Genomic DNA, 15915 nt, shown 5'->3' with positions numbered 1-15915 from the left:
CTGCTCTTTACTGTATTTAGGGTTGGGGGGGGGGGGGGAGTTCTGCATGTATCCATCTCTGTTCTGTTAAAGTAAACACTTTTCTTTATCTGTTGGCGGCAGTGAGAGATCATATGTCATGACACAGTACAGCAGTATGGATCCTGGTTACCTTATAGATACTAGCTACCCACTGGTGGTCCATCTCCTCAATCCTATTTTGAGAATTGTTAATCGTCTCAAGCCAGATTTACTATAATAAGCCCCCTGACCTTCGATAGCCTGGTTGGCTTAAATACCACTACTCTCTATCCTTTATCGTACTCATGATCCTCTGAGGTTGGTCATGCAGAGCCACTAGGTCAGTCATGGGTCACCAGTGCTGGTTAAACATGTATTTATCCGTTCTGGATGTGTGTGCAAGGTTTTTATGCATTTCTATTGACTCAAACTCAACAGATCAAATCTACTCTTAAATGCTATAAAAATAAATAAAACTGATTTTCACCATAAGGCTTGAGTTGATGTCATTAGATTGATGATTATGTACTGTATCTTAAGAAATTCTTTAATAACCTTTATCCTGTTGTTAGAGTCAGTGACAAAGACAGTTGTTTAAGCATGATACCTTTTTTTGCTTGTCACTGAGAGATAAAGAGACAACGTATTAACCCCCGACTCCCTGCATGTTGATATCACACAGAAGATGTTTGACTTATTTTCACCCGGTTGTGGGATTTAAGGCCAGAAAGGGTTGAAAATGATTTAATTCTTTGCAAAAATGTTAGTCAAGGACAGTCAATTTTATTTATATAACATTTCATAACAGGTAAACTCAATGCTTTATATCAAAGTGCATATACAGGAACACATTATAGGCTATTATAATAAATAAAATACAAGAAGAATAACAAAGCTGACACCCACCTTGCAAAAGTCTTTGACAAACTACACTTGTAGAGTATCAGCAAGTTCCCTCTTGGGCTACGACACAATGTTCAAGGAAAAATGGGACAGCTGTTCAGGTAAAATGGGCCAGTATAAAAAGAGGGCATGCAACACAATAATATCAGCTGAAATCATTTGAATTTTAACAGTAGATTAACACTAAGTATTCTTTGGTGTGCCATAGTACCAAAACCATAAATACATTTCACGCAATTAAAAAGGCCCATTTTACCTGACTCCACACTATACTTTCACTGGATTTTCACTTCAGTGAAAAGTAAACACTTTTTGGTGTATTTTCCTTGTGTCCCAGACATATTGTTGAAATTATTGCAAACCAGCACAAACTGACAGTACAGTATGTGCAGTGTTATGTACTCTCCTGCAGCATCCCACAATGATGTTAGCCATAAGTGTCTGGCCTGAGCAGCAGCAGCAGCAGCAGCCTTTTCACTCCTGACCTGTTATCAATATTAGAAATTAAGCAATTATAACATTATCGCTCCTTTATATTTTCATGTTGTTGTTTGATGCCTCCGAAACCCATAAGCACACAATTTAAAATTCTAAATAATTAGCTTTTGGAAAAAAATGCACACGTATACACGTTTCTCCTTCTATTTAACAACCCATACTGTGTATGACCATATTTATAATACATTTTAATAGCTTTTATGTAATATTTAATGTAAGAGGCTTAATGTTTAATGTGTGTCTGTTCTTGTTTGTAAAGAGGATGAGTTGGTTCCAAGAGGAATTCCCTTGGTTAATTCCCTGAGGTTCCCAGAGTTGTGTGACAACCTTAGAGAGTGGGCGTAGCTGTGTGGGCAAATTTAGATAATTTTTTTTTTTATCTGTATGCATTAAGACATGTGACTATGCAGCTGAGAATACACAATAATGGTAATAATAATAATAATGGTAGTTATGAAAACACCTCTCTAAAGGCCAGATCCATGGGGGAAGTCCTCAGTTAAACCCTGTATGTCTCTATTAGCTCCCCTCCCTCGAAGCCCACTTCAGTCTGCACAGTGTCCTGAGGTTCTAGGAAGACTTCTGCAGTTATCCTATTAAAGGGTTATGTCTCCTTTTGGCTGTGCCAAGATTTAAAGATTAAGGTGGTCGTTGCACGAGATATCAGCCAGACCTCAGTGCGGCCAGTGCTCTGTAGGCTACCAACACTGTCCACTCAACATCAACCTCACCACTGGCTCTCCGCAGGATTCTGGCCCAAATCACAACTCTGGAGGAATAATGGGTGCCAACAACGCCACCCTGGATGATATCATGGAGGAGGACATGCACCACTGGTACACCAAATTCATGAAGGAATCTCCTTCAGGACTCATAACGCTCTTTGAGCTCAAGACTATGCTTGAAATGAGCGGTATGACAGAGGAGGCCAGCAGCTATGTGGACCAAGTCTTCTTCACCTTTGACATGGATGGGGTAAGAAAACACCTGCAACTGAGTTCTTCTTCCCTGTTGAGGAAAAAAAGAATGGATTGTGCAATTGGCAAACTGACAAGACAGTTTGGTGAATTCCTGATGCACCTTTTTGAATACATCAATCAGTCTTAGTATTGTAGAACCAAACTTTGCAGTGGAAGATAAGCAGCTCCCTGCATTATTTCAAATGTATTTTTTTTGTGCGAAGAGTGTAACATTTGAGTGTTCAGAGATTGCAGATATCTCTGGATCAATTCAGGTTAACCTCTTCTCTACTCTGAGTCCTCACGTCTTTCACACAGCTTAGGATGAAAGCTTGTGAATGTGAACAACACAATTTACAGTATCTGTGAATATCTAGTGTCCTCAGAATTGCACTGCACCCATAGCCCTTGCATAGAATAATAAAACGCTAAATTATGCACCTTTTTATTTTGAAGATCTTAATTGAAATAATACCTTTTGGTGTTGCTCTGCAAGCAAATGGATTCAAAGTCTTTCCCCTAACTGTATCTTTTATGTGTCTTTTTGCAGGATGGCTATATAGACTTTGTGGAATACATCGCAGCAATAAGTTTATTACTGAAAGGAGAAATCAACCAGAAACTAAAGTGGTACTTCAAGCTCTTTGATCAAGATGGAAATGGGAAAATTGACAAGGAGGAACTTGAGACTATATTCAAGGTACAGAATAATTTCTTTGAATGTTCCAGTTTCATAGATCTAAGGAGCTGAGCAGCTCAAAGTTTCCTGAGTCCTAAAGCTCAGACGCTTCACTCACAAAGGGTAGAAATGGGCCATGAACTAGACGTGACAACTAATCCTGGAGGGCTTCTTATCCGAACGCAATTCTAAATTTGGCCATGCCTATATAACCTAATTCAGTCACTAACGTACAGTACAATGTACAGTAATCACCCTGCAGATTACATGACAACTTTTGACCTTATCACCTTTCTATTAATAACTATAGGTACTAATACTTTTCACCAGTCATGTCAAATCATGGCCTATACACTGTGGAATGCCATGCAGTTCAGGTTGCTAGTTTATGTCATGGTAGTAGTAGTTGTTTTAGTGTCGGTAAAAGGTGTAACAGATACAATATACATTTACTCATACTTTTTATTTATATATTTAGTTTTACATACTCACTTATTAGGTCTCCCAGTTAGTTATTGCATTCAGCAGCTGTTTGAGAAAGGCCCAGTGTTTGCAAGTGTCCATTTAACTAACAATTAACTGTGTAAACTCTTCCATCAGGCTATTCAAGATATCACCAGAAATTACGACGTGCCTCCAGAAGACATTGTAATTCTTATATATGAGAAGATTGATATCCACGGAGAAGGTAAGGAATATTTTATTTTTAATCCAGGAATAATGTAATAATAGAATAATTTATTAGCCCTGAAAATAACAACAGTGTCCGTGGTTAGAAATAATGTAACCATGTCCAGTGAAATATTGCATGAATATGAAGCATCGTGAAATTTCCTAATGTGTCATTTATAATTTTAAGATAATAATCCCTGTTTTGACAAACCTGCTTGAAATGTGTTGATGCTGTTTTCATCTTTTCTTCTTCAGGTGAGCTGACACTGGAGGAGTTCATCAGTGGAGCCAGGGATCATCCCGACATCATGGATATGCTCACCAAGATGATGGATCTTACCAACGTCCTGGAAATCATTCTTAATGGTCAAAAGAAGAAAGCTATCAACTGAATCGGTGATCAACAAACTGGATTGTGTGGAGAACTGGGATCATTTTTGGAGGATTTTAAGAATGCAGCAGTGTTGAGGAAAGAGTGAATGTGCTTGATTGGTGAAGAGCCAAGTCCCGTCTCAAACTGCACAGATTGAACTGACTGAGAAGTCCCACGCAGATATGATCTCTCTGTGAGTCGACCGAGGGAGGCAGAGAACTGGTCGTCTTCCCTCTGCTTGTGCTCTCACATTTCTTCAACGGTGGCCCTTCAGTTTTGTTAAGTATTAAAAACAGGAGATGTGTTTGGAGAGTCTCAATGAAGGGAGGCCCAACTGCATTCAGCATGATTCAAGTAGATGGTGCAAATTAAGATGCAAATCAAGGTGACGAAATCACTTTGATTTACTTTATTAAGAGCTGAGCTGGAAATATTATGGAACTCTTGGTTTACAGAACTGTCAGGCAAAAGAAGACAACTGACAAACTCTTTGGGAATTTCTTACAAAACTTCATTACAGAAAGCACTTCCTGTTGCCATCTATGACATAATTACAGCATTTGGGCGTTAAAATTGTAACACTATAGGTTAAAATCTAAATCAAAATGTTGTTCTTTGTATTGTGTTGTTGCTCATGTAAGATCGGCATGTAAACTACACTGTTGCTTTTATACAAACTGGATGGTAATTGAATACCCATGTAGTGACTGAATGTAAAAACATTTGACATAATGCTTTACTATATTTTGCAATAATTAAGGTTACATTGTTGCCTTAAAAATCAATACAATGTTTTTGTTAAAAACCTTTTTTTTTTATAAATAATCTTCACACTGGCAGTTTACTAAATCATTCTTCCATCATCAGATTAAGATGCAGGAGTAAAAGTAATACAACATGTTCTTAATGTGTATTACATTGCACAAACTGGACTATTTTTCCTTGCATGGGTGCCTTAACATTGTCTATGTTTAGTACATGATTATGCATAGTACTGTATACAGTAGCAAATAGTGGAGGCTGTGTTAAACAATTATAGTGTAAAGCGTCTTTGAGTCCTTGAAAAGCGCTATACTGTGTAAGTTGAATTTATTATTATTATTATTATTAATTAGGAGTGAGAAACGTTATAAGAAGTTATGTAAAAGAGTACATAAAACCATAAAATCACATATACAGTACGTATGCATATATGCACATATGTAGAGGCATTATTATTTGTGGGTCAATCAATAACTAATAAAGGCAGTCTAGACACCTGAGCACTGAACGAGCTCAAGGACGTCATCTTGTGAGCACAAGAGCTCAAGTGATCCAACCTGGTGTTCTATTATATATATGTGTAGGACACAGATACAGGAATGGGAGATAAACTCTCATATTTCAAGGACCTTCTTCATTGAGGTTTTATTGCTGGGTTGTTCCCTTTTATTACTATATCAATTTATGGTCCAAAGAGAGGGACAGCATGCTTCAAGAAACTCTGTTCTGATAAGCAGACCTGATTGTTGAAAGGATACAAGTTTTGTAATTATTGTCTATAGAGTCTATTAAATCCATCAGCTCAAATATTATCTGAATTCTATTTTAATATAAAAACTTATTTTAAATGTAAAGTGGAAGCCAATGCATACATGGTGTCCAAAATAACCAGACTGTTTCAAAATGCAAACTTACTCTTTGTTACTGCATGTAAATATATTTCAAATCCTACCTGATGCCAAGAGCAGCTATCATATTCTAAACAATAATCTTTGTCCTTTTTATGTGACGCAAACTGGTATTTTGTGTTCAGGGTTGTGCTTGGCTCCTCTTCTGAATTAGTCTGCCAAGGGACAGACTGTCTGCAGAGCTTTCATTTCCATTTGTGCAGAAAATACCAGAGCTCTTCTCACACATGAAAGAACCTTATTATCTGCCATCATTTCATTTTGAGGGCAACCAGACCTAGAAACAAATGTTTGCACCCAGGCCCACCTGGACCGTTCCTTTATTTTTATAATTATGAAAGACCATAATAAAGCTTCATCTTCTGGCTGGTCATGCAAGTTCTCTTTGCCTTTGCAGTATTATAGAATGTGCAAACAGACAACAGAAGAAACAGGAGTTCAAGCCAAGATAACCTGCAAATGTAAACACAGCTAGCCTTGGTTTAACACTAAGGTTCTTTTTGATGGTCAAAATCCCTCAGCTCATTTTAGAACATAAATGAATACAAAACCATATTATCCCTTTATACTGAGGCCATTCAAACATAATGGTCTGCATGGTTAATGATTGCCAGAGGTACATTTTGGTGTACACTGGTCAGACATTGTTATGACCTTTGAGAAATTACAGGTTGTGCAAATCAAATAAAGATAAGACTTTGACTCCACATAGCACCCAAAGCGTTCCTAAATGTATCGGGTGATGCAATTACGCAACTGTACTGATCAACCCACCTGTGCTCATCATATAAATTCTCCGGTGTCTGCACTTGTGGCTTTGCACTGCACACTGCTTCCTACTGTCAGCCACCACAGCACAGGAACAGCCAACCACATCCAACTGGAACCATGCAGCCTGCCGAAGCCACACTAAACAGAAACAGCCTACACTTGGCTCTGCGACGATACAGCTCAGCTGTCAGTGACATGGAGCAGACCGTTCTCCTGCCGAGCATGCTGCGAGATGTGCCCTCTGATGAGATGTGGGACTGTGAAACAGCAGAGGAGTCCTGCAGAGACCTGTATGGCAACTATCTGATGCTCAAGGCCATAAGAAACACAGTGGAGAACAGCCTGGTTCTCCTGGATGACAACAAGGCCAAGAACACAGCGCTCAACAAGACCCTGGAGCCTCTCTTGGACACAGATCCTCAAGCTCTCTTCCGCTTCCATCTGACAGGACTGTTTTCTGTGATGAGTGACCTCACCAAGAAGACCCAGAGCCTCACTGGGAAATATATGGACATCATCGGAGTGGCAAATTAAAAAAACATGCATGATAAATGGACATCAAGCAATATATCTGGTTTGTACATGTGCTGTATATGTAACAAAGTCACCTGAACATGTCAAATGTCTGAACGGTTTATGCTCAGTGACCCAATGCTTCTAACTTAATGGATATGGAACAAAAGTACATTGTCAATACTGATCAATTCTATCTCTTCATTTGCTTACTGTAATAGTCCCTTGGAAACTATGGTTTGAAGATATGGCAAATGCTGATTGATTAAATGATCATGAAACAACACAAGTGTTCTAGGCTTGATTAAACACAAAATCATCATCATGCTCACAAATACAGAAATTTTAGTCAGAAAATGTTGAATTCAGGTATTTTTTATTTACATAACAATATTTCACACAATAAATGACTGAAAGATTTCACAAAAAGACCACTCAAGACAGATGGTAGTCTGCAAGTGTTTTCTCTCTTCCTCCCTATTCCATCTCATCAGCCGCCGACACTTAACGCACAGGATGGAAAGGCTCGACGATCTCTGCAAAGGTCTTTTTTTCTGGGGAGATAAAAGAAACAGAGAGAAACCACTTTATTACACACATACATAGGCCACCATGTTGTCAAATTCTATGTGAAGACTTACAGATGTCCAATTGTACTTCAAACACGACAGAAAGTATGGAACAAACTACACAGCATGGGGCTTCCCTCATATTGAGCATGTTTTAAGATCTGTTATCAGCATGTGATAGCGGTTAGTGATGGTAGAATATATGAAAAATAAAATAAGGCACATAGGATAATGTGCAATAGAATAACAGAACATACAGAAACAAAGTATTACAAATATGCTGGATACTAAAATATATTCTGCATATATATATATATATATATATATATATTCTGAACACTGCATGCTTCTATTATTAAATTAACAAATAATTCCAGCACTGCAGGTCCTTCTTTGACCTATTGTTGCCCTGTGTTTGATGTCCAATTACACAGAGAGGTGGATGAAGTGGGGCAAATCAGTGTCCCTCCCCAAACATGAATAATTATTAAATATGAAGAAAAGTGCATCAAACATTAAACATGAATACAGCTGTATTGTTGGGTTCTTGTTAGAGCAAAAACACAGAAAATGCACTTACCCTTTGCTGCAAATTCCTCTGGGTGGAGTCTGATATATTCGTTCATATCTCGATCAAGTTTGGCGAAAGTGAAATTTTCATATTTTGAAATGTGGTAGCCGATGAACCAACCAATTGTTGCCAATAGGACTTGTCGGTGAACACCTAAAAATGAAAAAAGGGGACAAATGATGATTGTGTTTTTAGCACACAACATGACAGTACCATAATAAGAGCTTTACAATGAAAGGACAAATAAATGCTCCCATTGTGCTCATGTGGAATCACAGGCTTGCACCATGCTTTTCAAAATAAGAGGGAACAATTTTCAGAAAGTTCAATTTAGGTCTTTTTTTTACTGGTGCTACCAGGTACTGGAATGATGTCAAATTCAAAACTATAATAAAGAAAGAAACGAGGCAAGTAGAATAGGCTACATCAGATTGAATGTACAGTTTGGATATTAAAAAAAAGCTCTTAAATGAAAATAATCCCCATAAAACATAGTCTGGAAATGTTGTTGAGTGAGTTTATTATTCATTCTGTGTTCAATAAAGCTGATAGGATGCATGCTAACATTACTAAGCGACTCTCTATGTCTGTCTAACGTTAGAGGAAATAAAGGACACCATCAGCTATCACAACGTGATGTCATAACAAGTTACTGCTCTGTTATGACACAACTTATTGATTATATGCTTAGTGCAGCAGTTTGTATGCATTTTGATTAAATGTCACATACGCTTAAAGAGAGAAGTGCAGCTCCGTAGACCAGATGAAGTGTGAAAGACGGATAATAAACAAGCTGACCTGATTTCATCGGCGGCCTGTGGTTGATGGCGTTCTGCAGCATGGCGGTGCACCAGCCGACTCCGGCCAGCCACACAGAGTTCCTGTTGAGGACTCCCGGAGGAGGCAGACCTCTTCCCTCGTCTGGTACCAGCCCCATGGCGACAGATTCACACTTCAATTCAGAAATCTAAGTGACCTCCCAGCTGCTGCCTGCGTTTACTTCTCGGCTATCACCTCTCGTAGGAAGTCAAGGGCATGGTGTGCAACCGAATGAAACGTCCGGGCACAAGCAACAAGAAGCGCTTCAGTTCCGCCTATTCTGTTTCCTAGCAACCAACGCCAGAAGAATATACATTACATTTAACAATGGTTATTACTTTCAGATAATTGATGTGTTTGTATTATAAAAATAACATAAAGATAACACTCTTATACATGTGCATGTTAAAGGGAATATTTAGGCTCGCTGTCAGCAGCTGAACCACTACTAACGTTACCACTAGCCTAGCTAATGTTGCTAGCTAGCTTAGCTAGTAACAGTTAGCATTAGTAGAAGCTATTGTAGGCTAGTACTGTACAAGGCCTATGGAAAGGAGGCTAGATATTAACGTTAAGTTCTACAACATGTTCTGAGCTGAGCAGCCTGCTGCCATGGTTACCTTTGGCTGCACAGCCGACAGATACAAAACTTTATGGAATAAAAAGTGTATTCTTTATGAAATGCAGTGGAATAAAAATAATATAACATTTAACAACGTATAACTGCATTAGTTAAAACTACTCAGAATAGCGCTGAAGTGCAGCACTTGATTAGATGTATGAGTTTCTTTTCTTCTTCTTCTTTAGTGTTGGCCAAACCATCTTAGAGGTGCATTACCGCCACCATCTGGACTACTGGAGGGTGGAACAGGAGATTGTGCAGAAACAAAATAAATACAATAAAAATTAAAAATAAAATAAAATAAAATAAAATGAAATAAAATAAAATAATAATACAATAATAATAATAATAATAATAATGATGAAAACTCTAGATTCGTTTAACTAAATCAGTTTCTCAGTTTCTCTTAAAAACTGAATAATTTCACAGTATATGTTATCTGCTGTATTCCCCAATAGACCTGACAATGCAAAGTCTTGATGTTTTGCCTTCCTTAGTGACTGTACAAGGTGATTCCTCTGGATACTGTAATTCCTGCAGTGTATCAGTACATGGTCGACAGTTTCTGGTTGATTACAATTTGTGCATTTCCCAGTTGGGTATGAGTTAGTTTGCACGTGAACTGATGACATCATTGAGTGCAGTCCTCCTCCTCCTCCTCCTCCATCAGACAGGCTGCTGAGCTGAGCTGCCTTGCTGCTGAGGAGACCCAGCCAGAGGAATGATGCCCTGCCCAGCAGTGGCTCTGCCTGTTTGATGAGGTGACCTATGCATACCAAGTAGTTCTCAGTCCGGGGATCTCCCCGTGTTTTTGGTAAGTGAAAACTATTTACAGACTCGATCCGCAGGCTGACTTAGATCTTCTCTCCTGCATCTGCAGACAGTATCTAACCAAGATGGCTCTAGAGTCCTCCGGTAGCTGCTAGCTGCTACTGCTGCTAGCTGCGCCCTAATGGCATCAAGCATCAACCCGGACTGGACATGAAGCATTAAGAGGAAGAAATGTAGCAGTAACTCAGATGAAGTGTGTGCAGAATGCTACAATGTTACTTTACATTACTAAACCAGATAGAAGGGCGAAGCAGGAAATGCGACACAGGGAACAATTTGTATGGAAGCGATTTCATCTGAATTAAACCCTCAAATCTGGCTCATCGGATCCACGTTGGCATTCAGGGATTCATTTCGTCTCTCAAGCAACAGTTTGATTTCTTTAAATGTTTTTTTTTTTAACAGCGAGATATGTAGTTTTCACGCCCGTCTAGGCCAGCCTCTCAGTGCTGCAACCAGAGCGAATATAACGGTGCTGCAGAGAATACTAATATTATACATCACTGTCTCCGGTTACACGCAGCTCACACGTCGCTGTGTTGTTTGTGGACGCTGACAAAAGAATGAGAGATCCATCAGCTAGACTTCTGTGCTTCATGTTGCAGATTATTCACTCAAACAGTGTTTGGAGGCTCCGTGGCTCCTTTATCCCTCCTAAAGGGTGCACGGCCCCCTAAAACTGCGCTAAGCAAGACACACCAGGACTCTCAGGTTGTGCAATGTGCACATAGAGCCCATCATATGATGTGAAAATTAGGAAAAACCAGTGGAGAAGTGAAATAGAAGCGCTTCCTTTGTGTAACTACATATTGTTGTTCCCAAAGTTCAGAGTGTGCTCAGTGTTGGAGGCTTTAATGATGGAGCATCTATGACAAAATACTATTTAATACAATATGTAGGCCTATTTTGTGCTTGATGTGAGTAGCCTATGGAGGTTAAAGCAGCAGTAGGTAGAATTGGACCATATCAAAAAAGTTATTTTTAGAAAACGGTCACTATATCCTGACAGTAGTGCATGAGACAGATAATCTGAAAAAGAATCATCTGCCTCAGTGTCCTCAGATGCTCCTAAAGGCATCTGCAAGATTTCACAGACTGGAGGAAAACAGCCAATCAGAGCCAAGCTGGAGCCTTGCCATCTCTGAGCAGCTGTCGATCACTCGCAAACTCCAATCAAATAGTCAAACTAGGCAGTGCTGATCAAATATGAATCAATATTCTGTTACTGTAATGCCTATTTCTTGCCTAAAATGTTTTCGGAAACATCTTGTAGTGTACTGTTGTAGCTGTAAAATGAGAAAGTTTGTGACCCAGCAGCCATGTTGAGATCAGTTGAGGAAATACCAATACTCATTTTTACAGCTAAACAGTACAGTACAAGATGTTTCTGAAAACATTTTACGTGGGAAATAGGCATTACAGTAACAGAATATTGATTCATATTTGATCAGCGCTGCCTAGTTTGACCGTTGCGTTCATGGTATTTGTGCAACTGAGCTAGATCTGAATTCAAATTTATATACTGAAGCTCTGAACCAGGGCATAGTGAACTCAAAATTCCTCTGAGTTGTGTTAGTGAAGATTATTGAGGTCAGATGTCAGCTGTGATCCTCCTGGCTGTGGATGCTGGCCTGTTCACCAGTTTCACAACAGTTTGGTAGTTTCCTCATCATCTTCACTATCTGTCCTCTGGACTTTTCAGAATTGTGTCAGTAGCATCAACATCTGCCAGAGACAAATGTGATCACTTTGGTCAATTGCAATGATTTAATGTTAATGCATTTACTTATCACTGTTTCTTTTGTCCCTTTATTCTTCACAGTTTAGCATGAGTATGGAAGATTATGACTACCTGTTCAAAATAGTTCTGATAGGAAATGCCGGAGTTGGGAAGACATGCCTTGTCCGGCGTTTTACTCAGGTTTGTATAAGTCAGAGCTTATGAGTTTGGAGTTATTAAATGACAGAGTATTATAGTATCAGACTGTATATTTATGGTTTTGTTTTAGGGCCTTTTCCCACCTGGACAAGGGGCTACTATTGGAGTAGATTTCATGATTAAAACAGTGGAAATCAAAGGGGAGAAGGTCAAGGTACACACAGTTTTAAACTATTTTTAAATATATAATCAGATGTCTTTATGTTTTGTAATAATTTGGATGGAAAGTTGCTCATTTCATATATTGTGTTTTCCAGCTGCAGATATGGGACACAGCTGGACAGGAGCGATTTCGCTCCATTACTCAGAGTTATTACCGTAGTGCCAACGCCCTCATTCTTACGTACGACATTACCTGTGAGGACTCCTTCAGGTGCCTTCCAGAGTGGCTGAGGGAGATTGAGCAGTACGCCAACAACCAGGTGGTGACTATATTAGTCGGTAAGAAGCTCTACCTTGTTGTTTAATAACTGATAGACCTCTTTTATCATCAGGCTCATTGTTCATTATGAGAACACTGTGAATAATAGTGTGCACTATATTTTACTGGAACTGGCCTGGTTTTCAGAGCCCACTTAAATGTGAGCATGAATCACCGAGCTGATGTCAGAGGCTGCTTCTGAATAGATTTGCAAAACTCAAAGCCAGTGTTGTTATTGTGTGATTTCACTTCTCAGGAAAGAAATAATTTTTTGTCTAGAATAAAAAGCTCACGCGATGTCTTTGCTTACATCCATCCCAAACATGCATGCACATACCTACACCTCCACTTCCATATGTCACACGTACACCCACCACCGTTCAGAAAGACAATCTGTGCTGTGATGCACATTCTTATGTATGCTGTGTTCACACCAAGAGCGATGCAAACTTTTCGCGCGGCGCGATGACATACAAAGTTAATGCAAAGACGCCAATAGATGCGAATTTGCGTCGGGCAACGGGAGTGACGCAAACACGCAAAATTTGCATCATGTACAACATGTAACATGTACAAAGCAGCAACAGTGGATATTTCTTCCACAGTCGATGGCTGAAATGGTGGAAAGAAAAGTTGTTGGTATCTATGGAGACAAGCTCCTTCTCCTCTCCGGCGTGTCTCGTGTGAATAACACAAATTATACCGCCGGTCCAACATGTGCGAGTAAAGCGAGGCGGAAATTTGCTTTGCTCTTGGTCTGAACTCAGCATTACTTGTTACACATGTTGACAGATGAATGTTACATGTCTTCCAGGTAATAAAATAGATCTGGCAGAGAAGAGAGAGGTTCTGAGACAGAGGGCTGAAGACTTCGCTGAGGCTCAGAGCATGCTCTATCTGGAGACCTCGGCCAAAGAGTCCGACAATGTTGAGAAACTTTTCCTCGACCTGGCCTGCGAACTCATTCGAGAGGCCAAGCAGAACAAGCTGGATAACAATGACACTGCCCCAATGCCCGGTGAGGGTAAAACCATCAGTTACTTGAGCTGCTGCAACCTCAATTAGAGAGAGCTCACACTTCTGGCCATGGTAACTCAGTAGCCATTGACTGTAGAGGGCAGGTGGCCGAGCCCCAATGCCTCCGTCCCTCTAAAGTGGCACAAAGCCACTTCTTAGTCCCGTCATTTCTAGTCCCATGCCTTTTTTAAGCTGTACAAGGGAGTTAGTCAACTAAAGTTTGGCCTTCCAGGAACAAGCATTTTAGATGCTGCCAGTATGGAGAACTTTGTCCTCAATGCAACAGGATGTAAAGTATGCCTGCCTGATGCATCCAGGAATCTGAGTAGGGCTCCATTTTTTCTCCTCTTCATAGTGAAATGGTAGAATTTCCCTGTTTGGGCTTTATGATCCATTTCCATTAAACATCAATATTCACCAGCAGTATTACGTGAGTAAAAAAGTTCTACCAGGTATTTTGTTACAGATTCCACATAGCTGACAACAAGTGTCGTGATCATTGGAGGTTATCAGTAAATGGTAACAATATGTTTACACACAGTAGGTTTTTGAGATTACCAAGTCTGATCAAGTTGCAAAAAAGTTTTGCAAACTTACCCTAAAATCTGTTGCACAATCATTTATTCCCCCGCTAGTTTCTTCTGCTCTGAGAATTGCATAAAATTTTATTAACTTTCATAATCTCATTTCTGAGTAGTTCTTTGCACCCGTCATTACGAACTGTGAAATATTTGTTCCCGATAGAAGATTTTTACTTGCTGCTAAAATATGTTTTTGTGTCAGATAACATAAACTGAAACACACGTATAAATACTACATTGAAACAGTATTCTGTGACGCCATTATTATTATTTTTTAGCATACTTGCAGTGCTTGCAATTAGTCGGTTGATATAGTATGAAGCAGTTGGAAAGACCTCAGATATTGTCAGTCATCAGTAGAAATTATAAACCGTTTAATCAATTGACTTTTATTTGACTGTCAGCTGTTTCTTTTATCCATAGACGTGAATATTTCTGCCTTTGTTGTTGCTGCCTAGCCATGAAATTGTATCACTTCTTATTTGTTTGAAGGGGTATGTTCATGTAGTTTCGTATATGACTTGTACTTCATATGCTTTTATTGTGGAATTTATTGATTGTCCAGCATGTTTTGCCATAATTTGTAGTGTCTAACTTTATCTTTCATATATTTGCCATAATTGTAATGTACTGTATTGCACAATGCCATATACTGCACACTTATTATTTTTATTGTAACATTTTGTCTTTTGTTGTACAGACTTGTAGTACATCTTGGCACTTTGCTTTTATACTTTATATTTTCAGTAATCCCTTTGTACAACTGGCGAGCATTTTGTTTTGCCTTTTACCTTAGATTTAACAGCAGTGATTTATTGTTATTCCTTTGCATCTTCTTGTTAACACAATATGGGAAATACAAAGGAAAACACTATTGGGATGTTGTGCTTCTTTTCCTTTATGTGTACAAAATAAACCCTAAAAAATACTCTGTATAACATTAAATAATTACACTAAATATCGTGCATTTGTCATGTTATTATTGCTTATGGACAATTGTTGCCATGACTATACACTGCCCTCCCGTGGTGACCACGATTAATTACATCTCTGCGTACGTCGAAAATTTTATTTTGAAATGATTTACCGGAAGTGTGAGTATGCTATAACTGCATCGACGCTACTTTGACTCATTCTATGTTCCTGCTGTCGCCACTAGGGGGCAGCAAACACCTGATTTTAAATACACAGATCAACATCTCCTAGCATCACCATGGAGGGAGACTCAGGAACTGATAATGCTTAAAAAAATATAATAAACATTATTCATTATTAAACAACTGTTAAACAAAAATGTAAACCTGTTGCTAACTTGACCTGTGTATTTAAAATCACAAGTTTTACTGCCCTCCAGTGGTCACATGTAGGAACTGCCTTATAGCAATAGTTAAACTACCGTTGCAGACTTAACAATTAGTAGGAATAATACAGTTATCAATACTGATTATATTCTTTTGAGGTATCAATAAGGCATTTATGTGTTGATAATAGTATCGGTAATGTATAC

The 15915-nt window shown here is 38.9% G+C and overlaps 4 protein-coding genes across 4 annotated transcripts; 3 read left to right on the top strand and 1 right to left on the bottom strand.

Moving 5' to 3' along the window:
* Positions 1 to 1876: 1876 nt before the first annotated feature.
* Positions 1877 to 4625, top strand: guca1c (guanylate cyclase activator 1C). The gene is made up of 4 exons (XM_037774400.1): positions 1877 to 2376; positions 2911 to 3060; positions 3640 to 3727; positions 3967 to 4625. The coding sequence occupies exons 1-4, from the start codon at positions 2182 to 2184 to the stop codon at positions 4101 to 4103; spliced, it is 570 nt and encodes a 189-aa protein (XP_037630328.1). The 5' UTR covers positions 1877 to 2181; the 3' UTR covers positions 4104 to 4625.
* Positions 4626 to 6561: 1936 nt separating this feature from the next.
* Positions 6562 to 7324, top strand: LOC119490874 (thyroid hormone responsive). The gene has a single exon (XM_037774401.1). It carries the CDS (start codon positions 6643 to 6645, stop codon positions 7057 to 7059), a length of 417 nt encoding a protein of 138 aa, XP_037630329.1. The 5' UTR covers positions 6562 to 6642; the 3' UTR covers positions 7060 to 7324.
* A 71-nt stretch (positions 7325 to 7395) lies between these two features.
* On the bottom strand, positions 7396 to 9253 carry ndufc2 (NADH:ubiquinone oxidoreductase subunit C2). Its single transcript, XM_037774402.1, has 3 exons — positions 8977 to 9253; positions 8188 to 8331; positions 7396 to 7592 (listed from the first exon to the last, which is right to left on the bottom strand). The coding sequence occupies exons 1-3, from the start codon at positions 9113 to 9115 to the stop codon at positions 7543 to 7545; spliced, it is 333 nt and encodes a 110-aa protein (XP_037630330.1). The 5' UTR covers positions 9116 to 9253; the 3' UTR covers positions 7396 to 7542.
* Positions 9254 to 10275: 1022 nt separating this feature from the next.
* Positions 10276 to 15366, top strand: rab30 (RAB30, member RAS oncogene family). Its single transcript, XM_037774398.1, has 5 exons — positions 10276 to 10433; positions 12273 to 12371; positions 12460 to 12543; positions 12647 to 12830; positions 13625 to 15366. Exons 2-5 carry the CDS (start codon positions 12279 to 12281, stop codon positions 13873 to 13875), a joined length of 612 nt encoding a protein of 203 aa, XP_037630326.1. The 5' UTR covers positions 10276 to 10433; positions 12273 to 12278; the 3' UTR covers positions 13876 to 15366.
* Positions 15367 to 15915: the final 549 nt, after the last annotated feature.

Source organism: Sebastes umbrosus, chromosome 7, assembly GCF_015220745.1.
Source record: "Sebastes umbrosus isolate fSebUmb1 chromosome 7, fSebUmb1.pri, whole genome shotgun sequence".
Lineage (NCBI taxonomy): Eukaryota > Metazoa > Chordata > Actinopteri > Perciformes > Sebastidae > Sebastes > Sebastes umbrosus.
Note: the sequence above shows the minus strand (reverse complement) of the source record. Positions and strands in the feature narration are given on the sequence as shown.

Coding starts and splice junctions, on each gene's coding strand:
- rab30 (XM_037774398.1), top strand. CDS start 12,279: ATGAGTATGGAAGATTATGACTACCTGTTCAAAATAGTTCTGATAGGA. Junction 12,372..12,459: donor TTGTCCGGCGTTTTACTCAG/GTTTGTATAAGT, acceptor GTTTTGTTTTAG/GGCCTTTTCCCACCTGGACA. Junction 12,544..12,646: donor TCAAAGGGGAGAAGGTCAAG/GTACACACAGTT, acceptor TGTGTTTTCCAG/CTGCAGATATGGGACACAGC.
- ndufc2 (XM_037774402.1), bottom strand. CDS start 9,115: ATGGGGCTGGTACCAGACGAGGGAAGAGGTCTGCCTCCTCCGGGAGTC. Junction 8,332..8,976: donor CAGGCCGCCGATGAAATCAG/GTCAGCTTGTTT, acceptor TTTCATTTTTAG/GTGTTCACCGACAAGTCCTA. Junction 7,593..8,187: donor AGAGGAATTTGCAGCAAAGG/GTAAGTGCATTT, acceptor TTATCTCCCCAG/AAAAAAAGACCTTTGCAGAG.
- LOC119490874 (XM_037774401.1), top strand. CDS start 6,643: ATGCAGCCTGCCGAAGCCACACTAAACAGAAACAGCCTACACTTGGCT.
- guca1c (XM_037774400.1), top strand. CDS start 2,182: ATGGGTGCCAACAACGCCACCCTGGATGATATCATGGAGGAGGACATG. Junction 3,061..3,639: donor AACTTGAGACTATATTCAAG/GTACAGAATAAT, acceptor CTCTTCCATCAG/GCTATTCAAGATATCACCAG. Junction 3,728..3,966: donor GATTGATATCCACGGAGAAG/GTAAGGAATATT, acceptor TTTCTTCTTCAG/GTGAGCTGACACTGGAGGAG.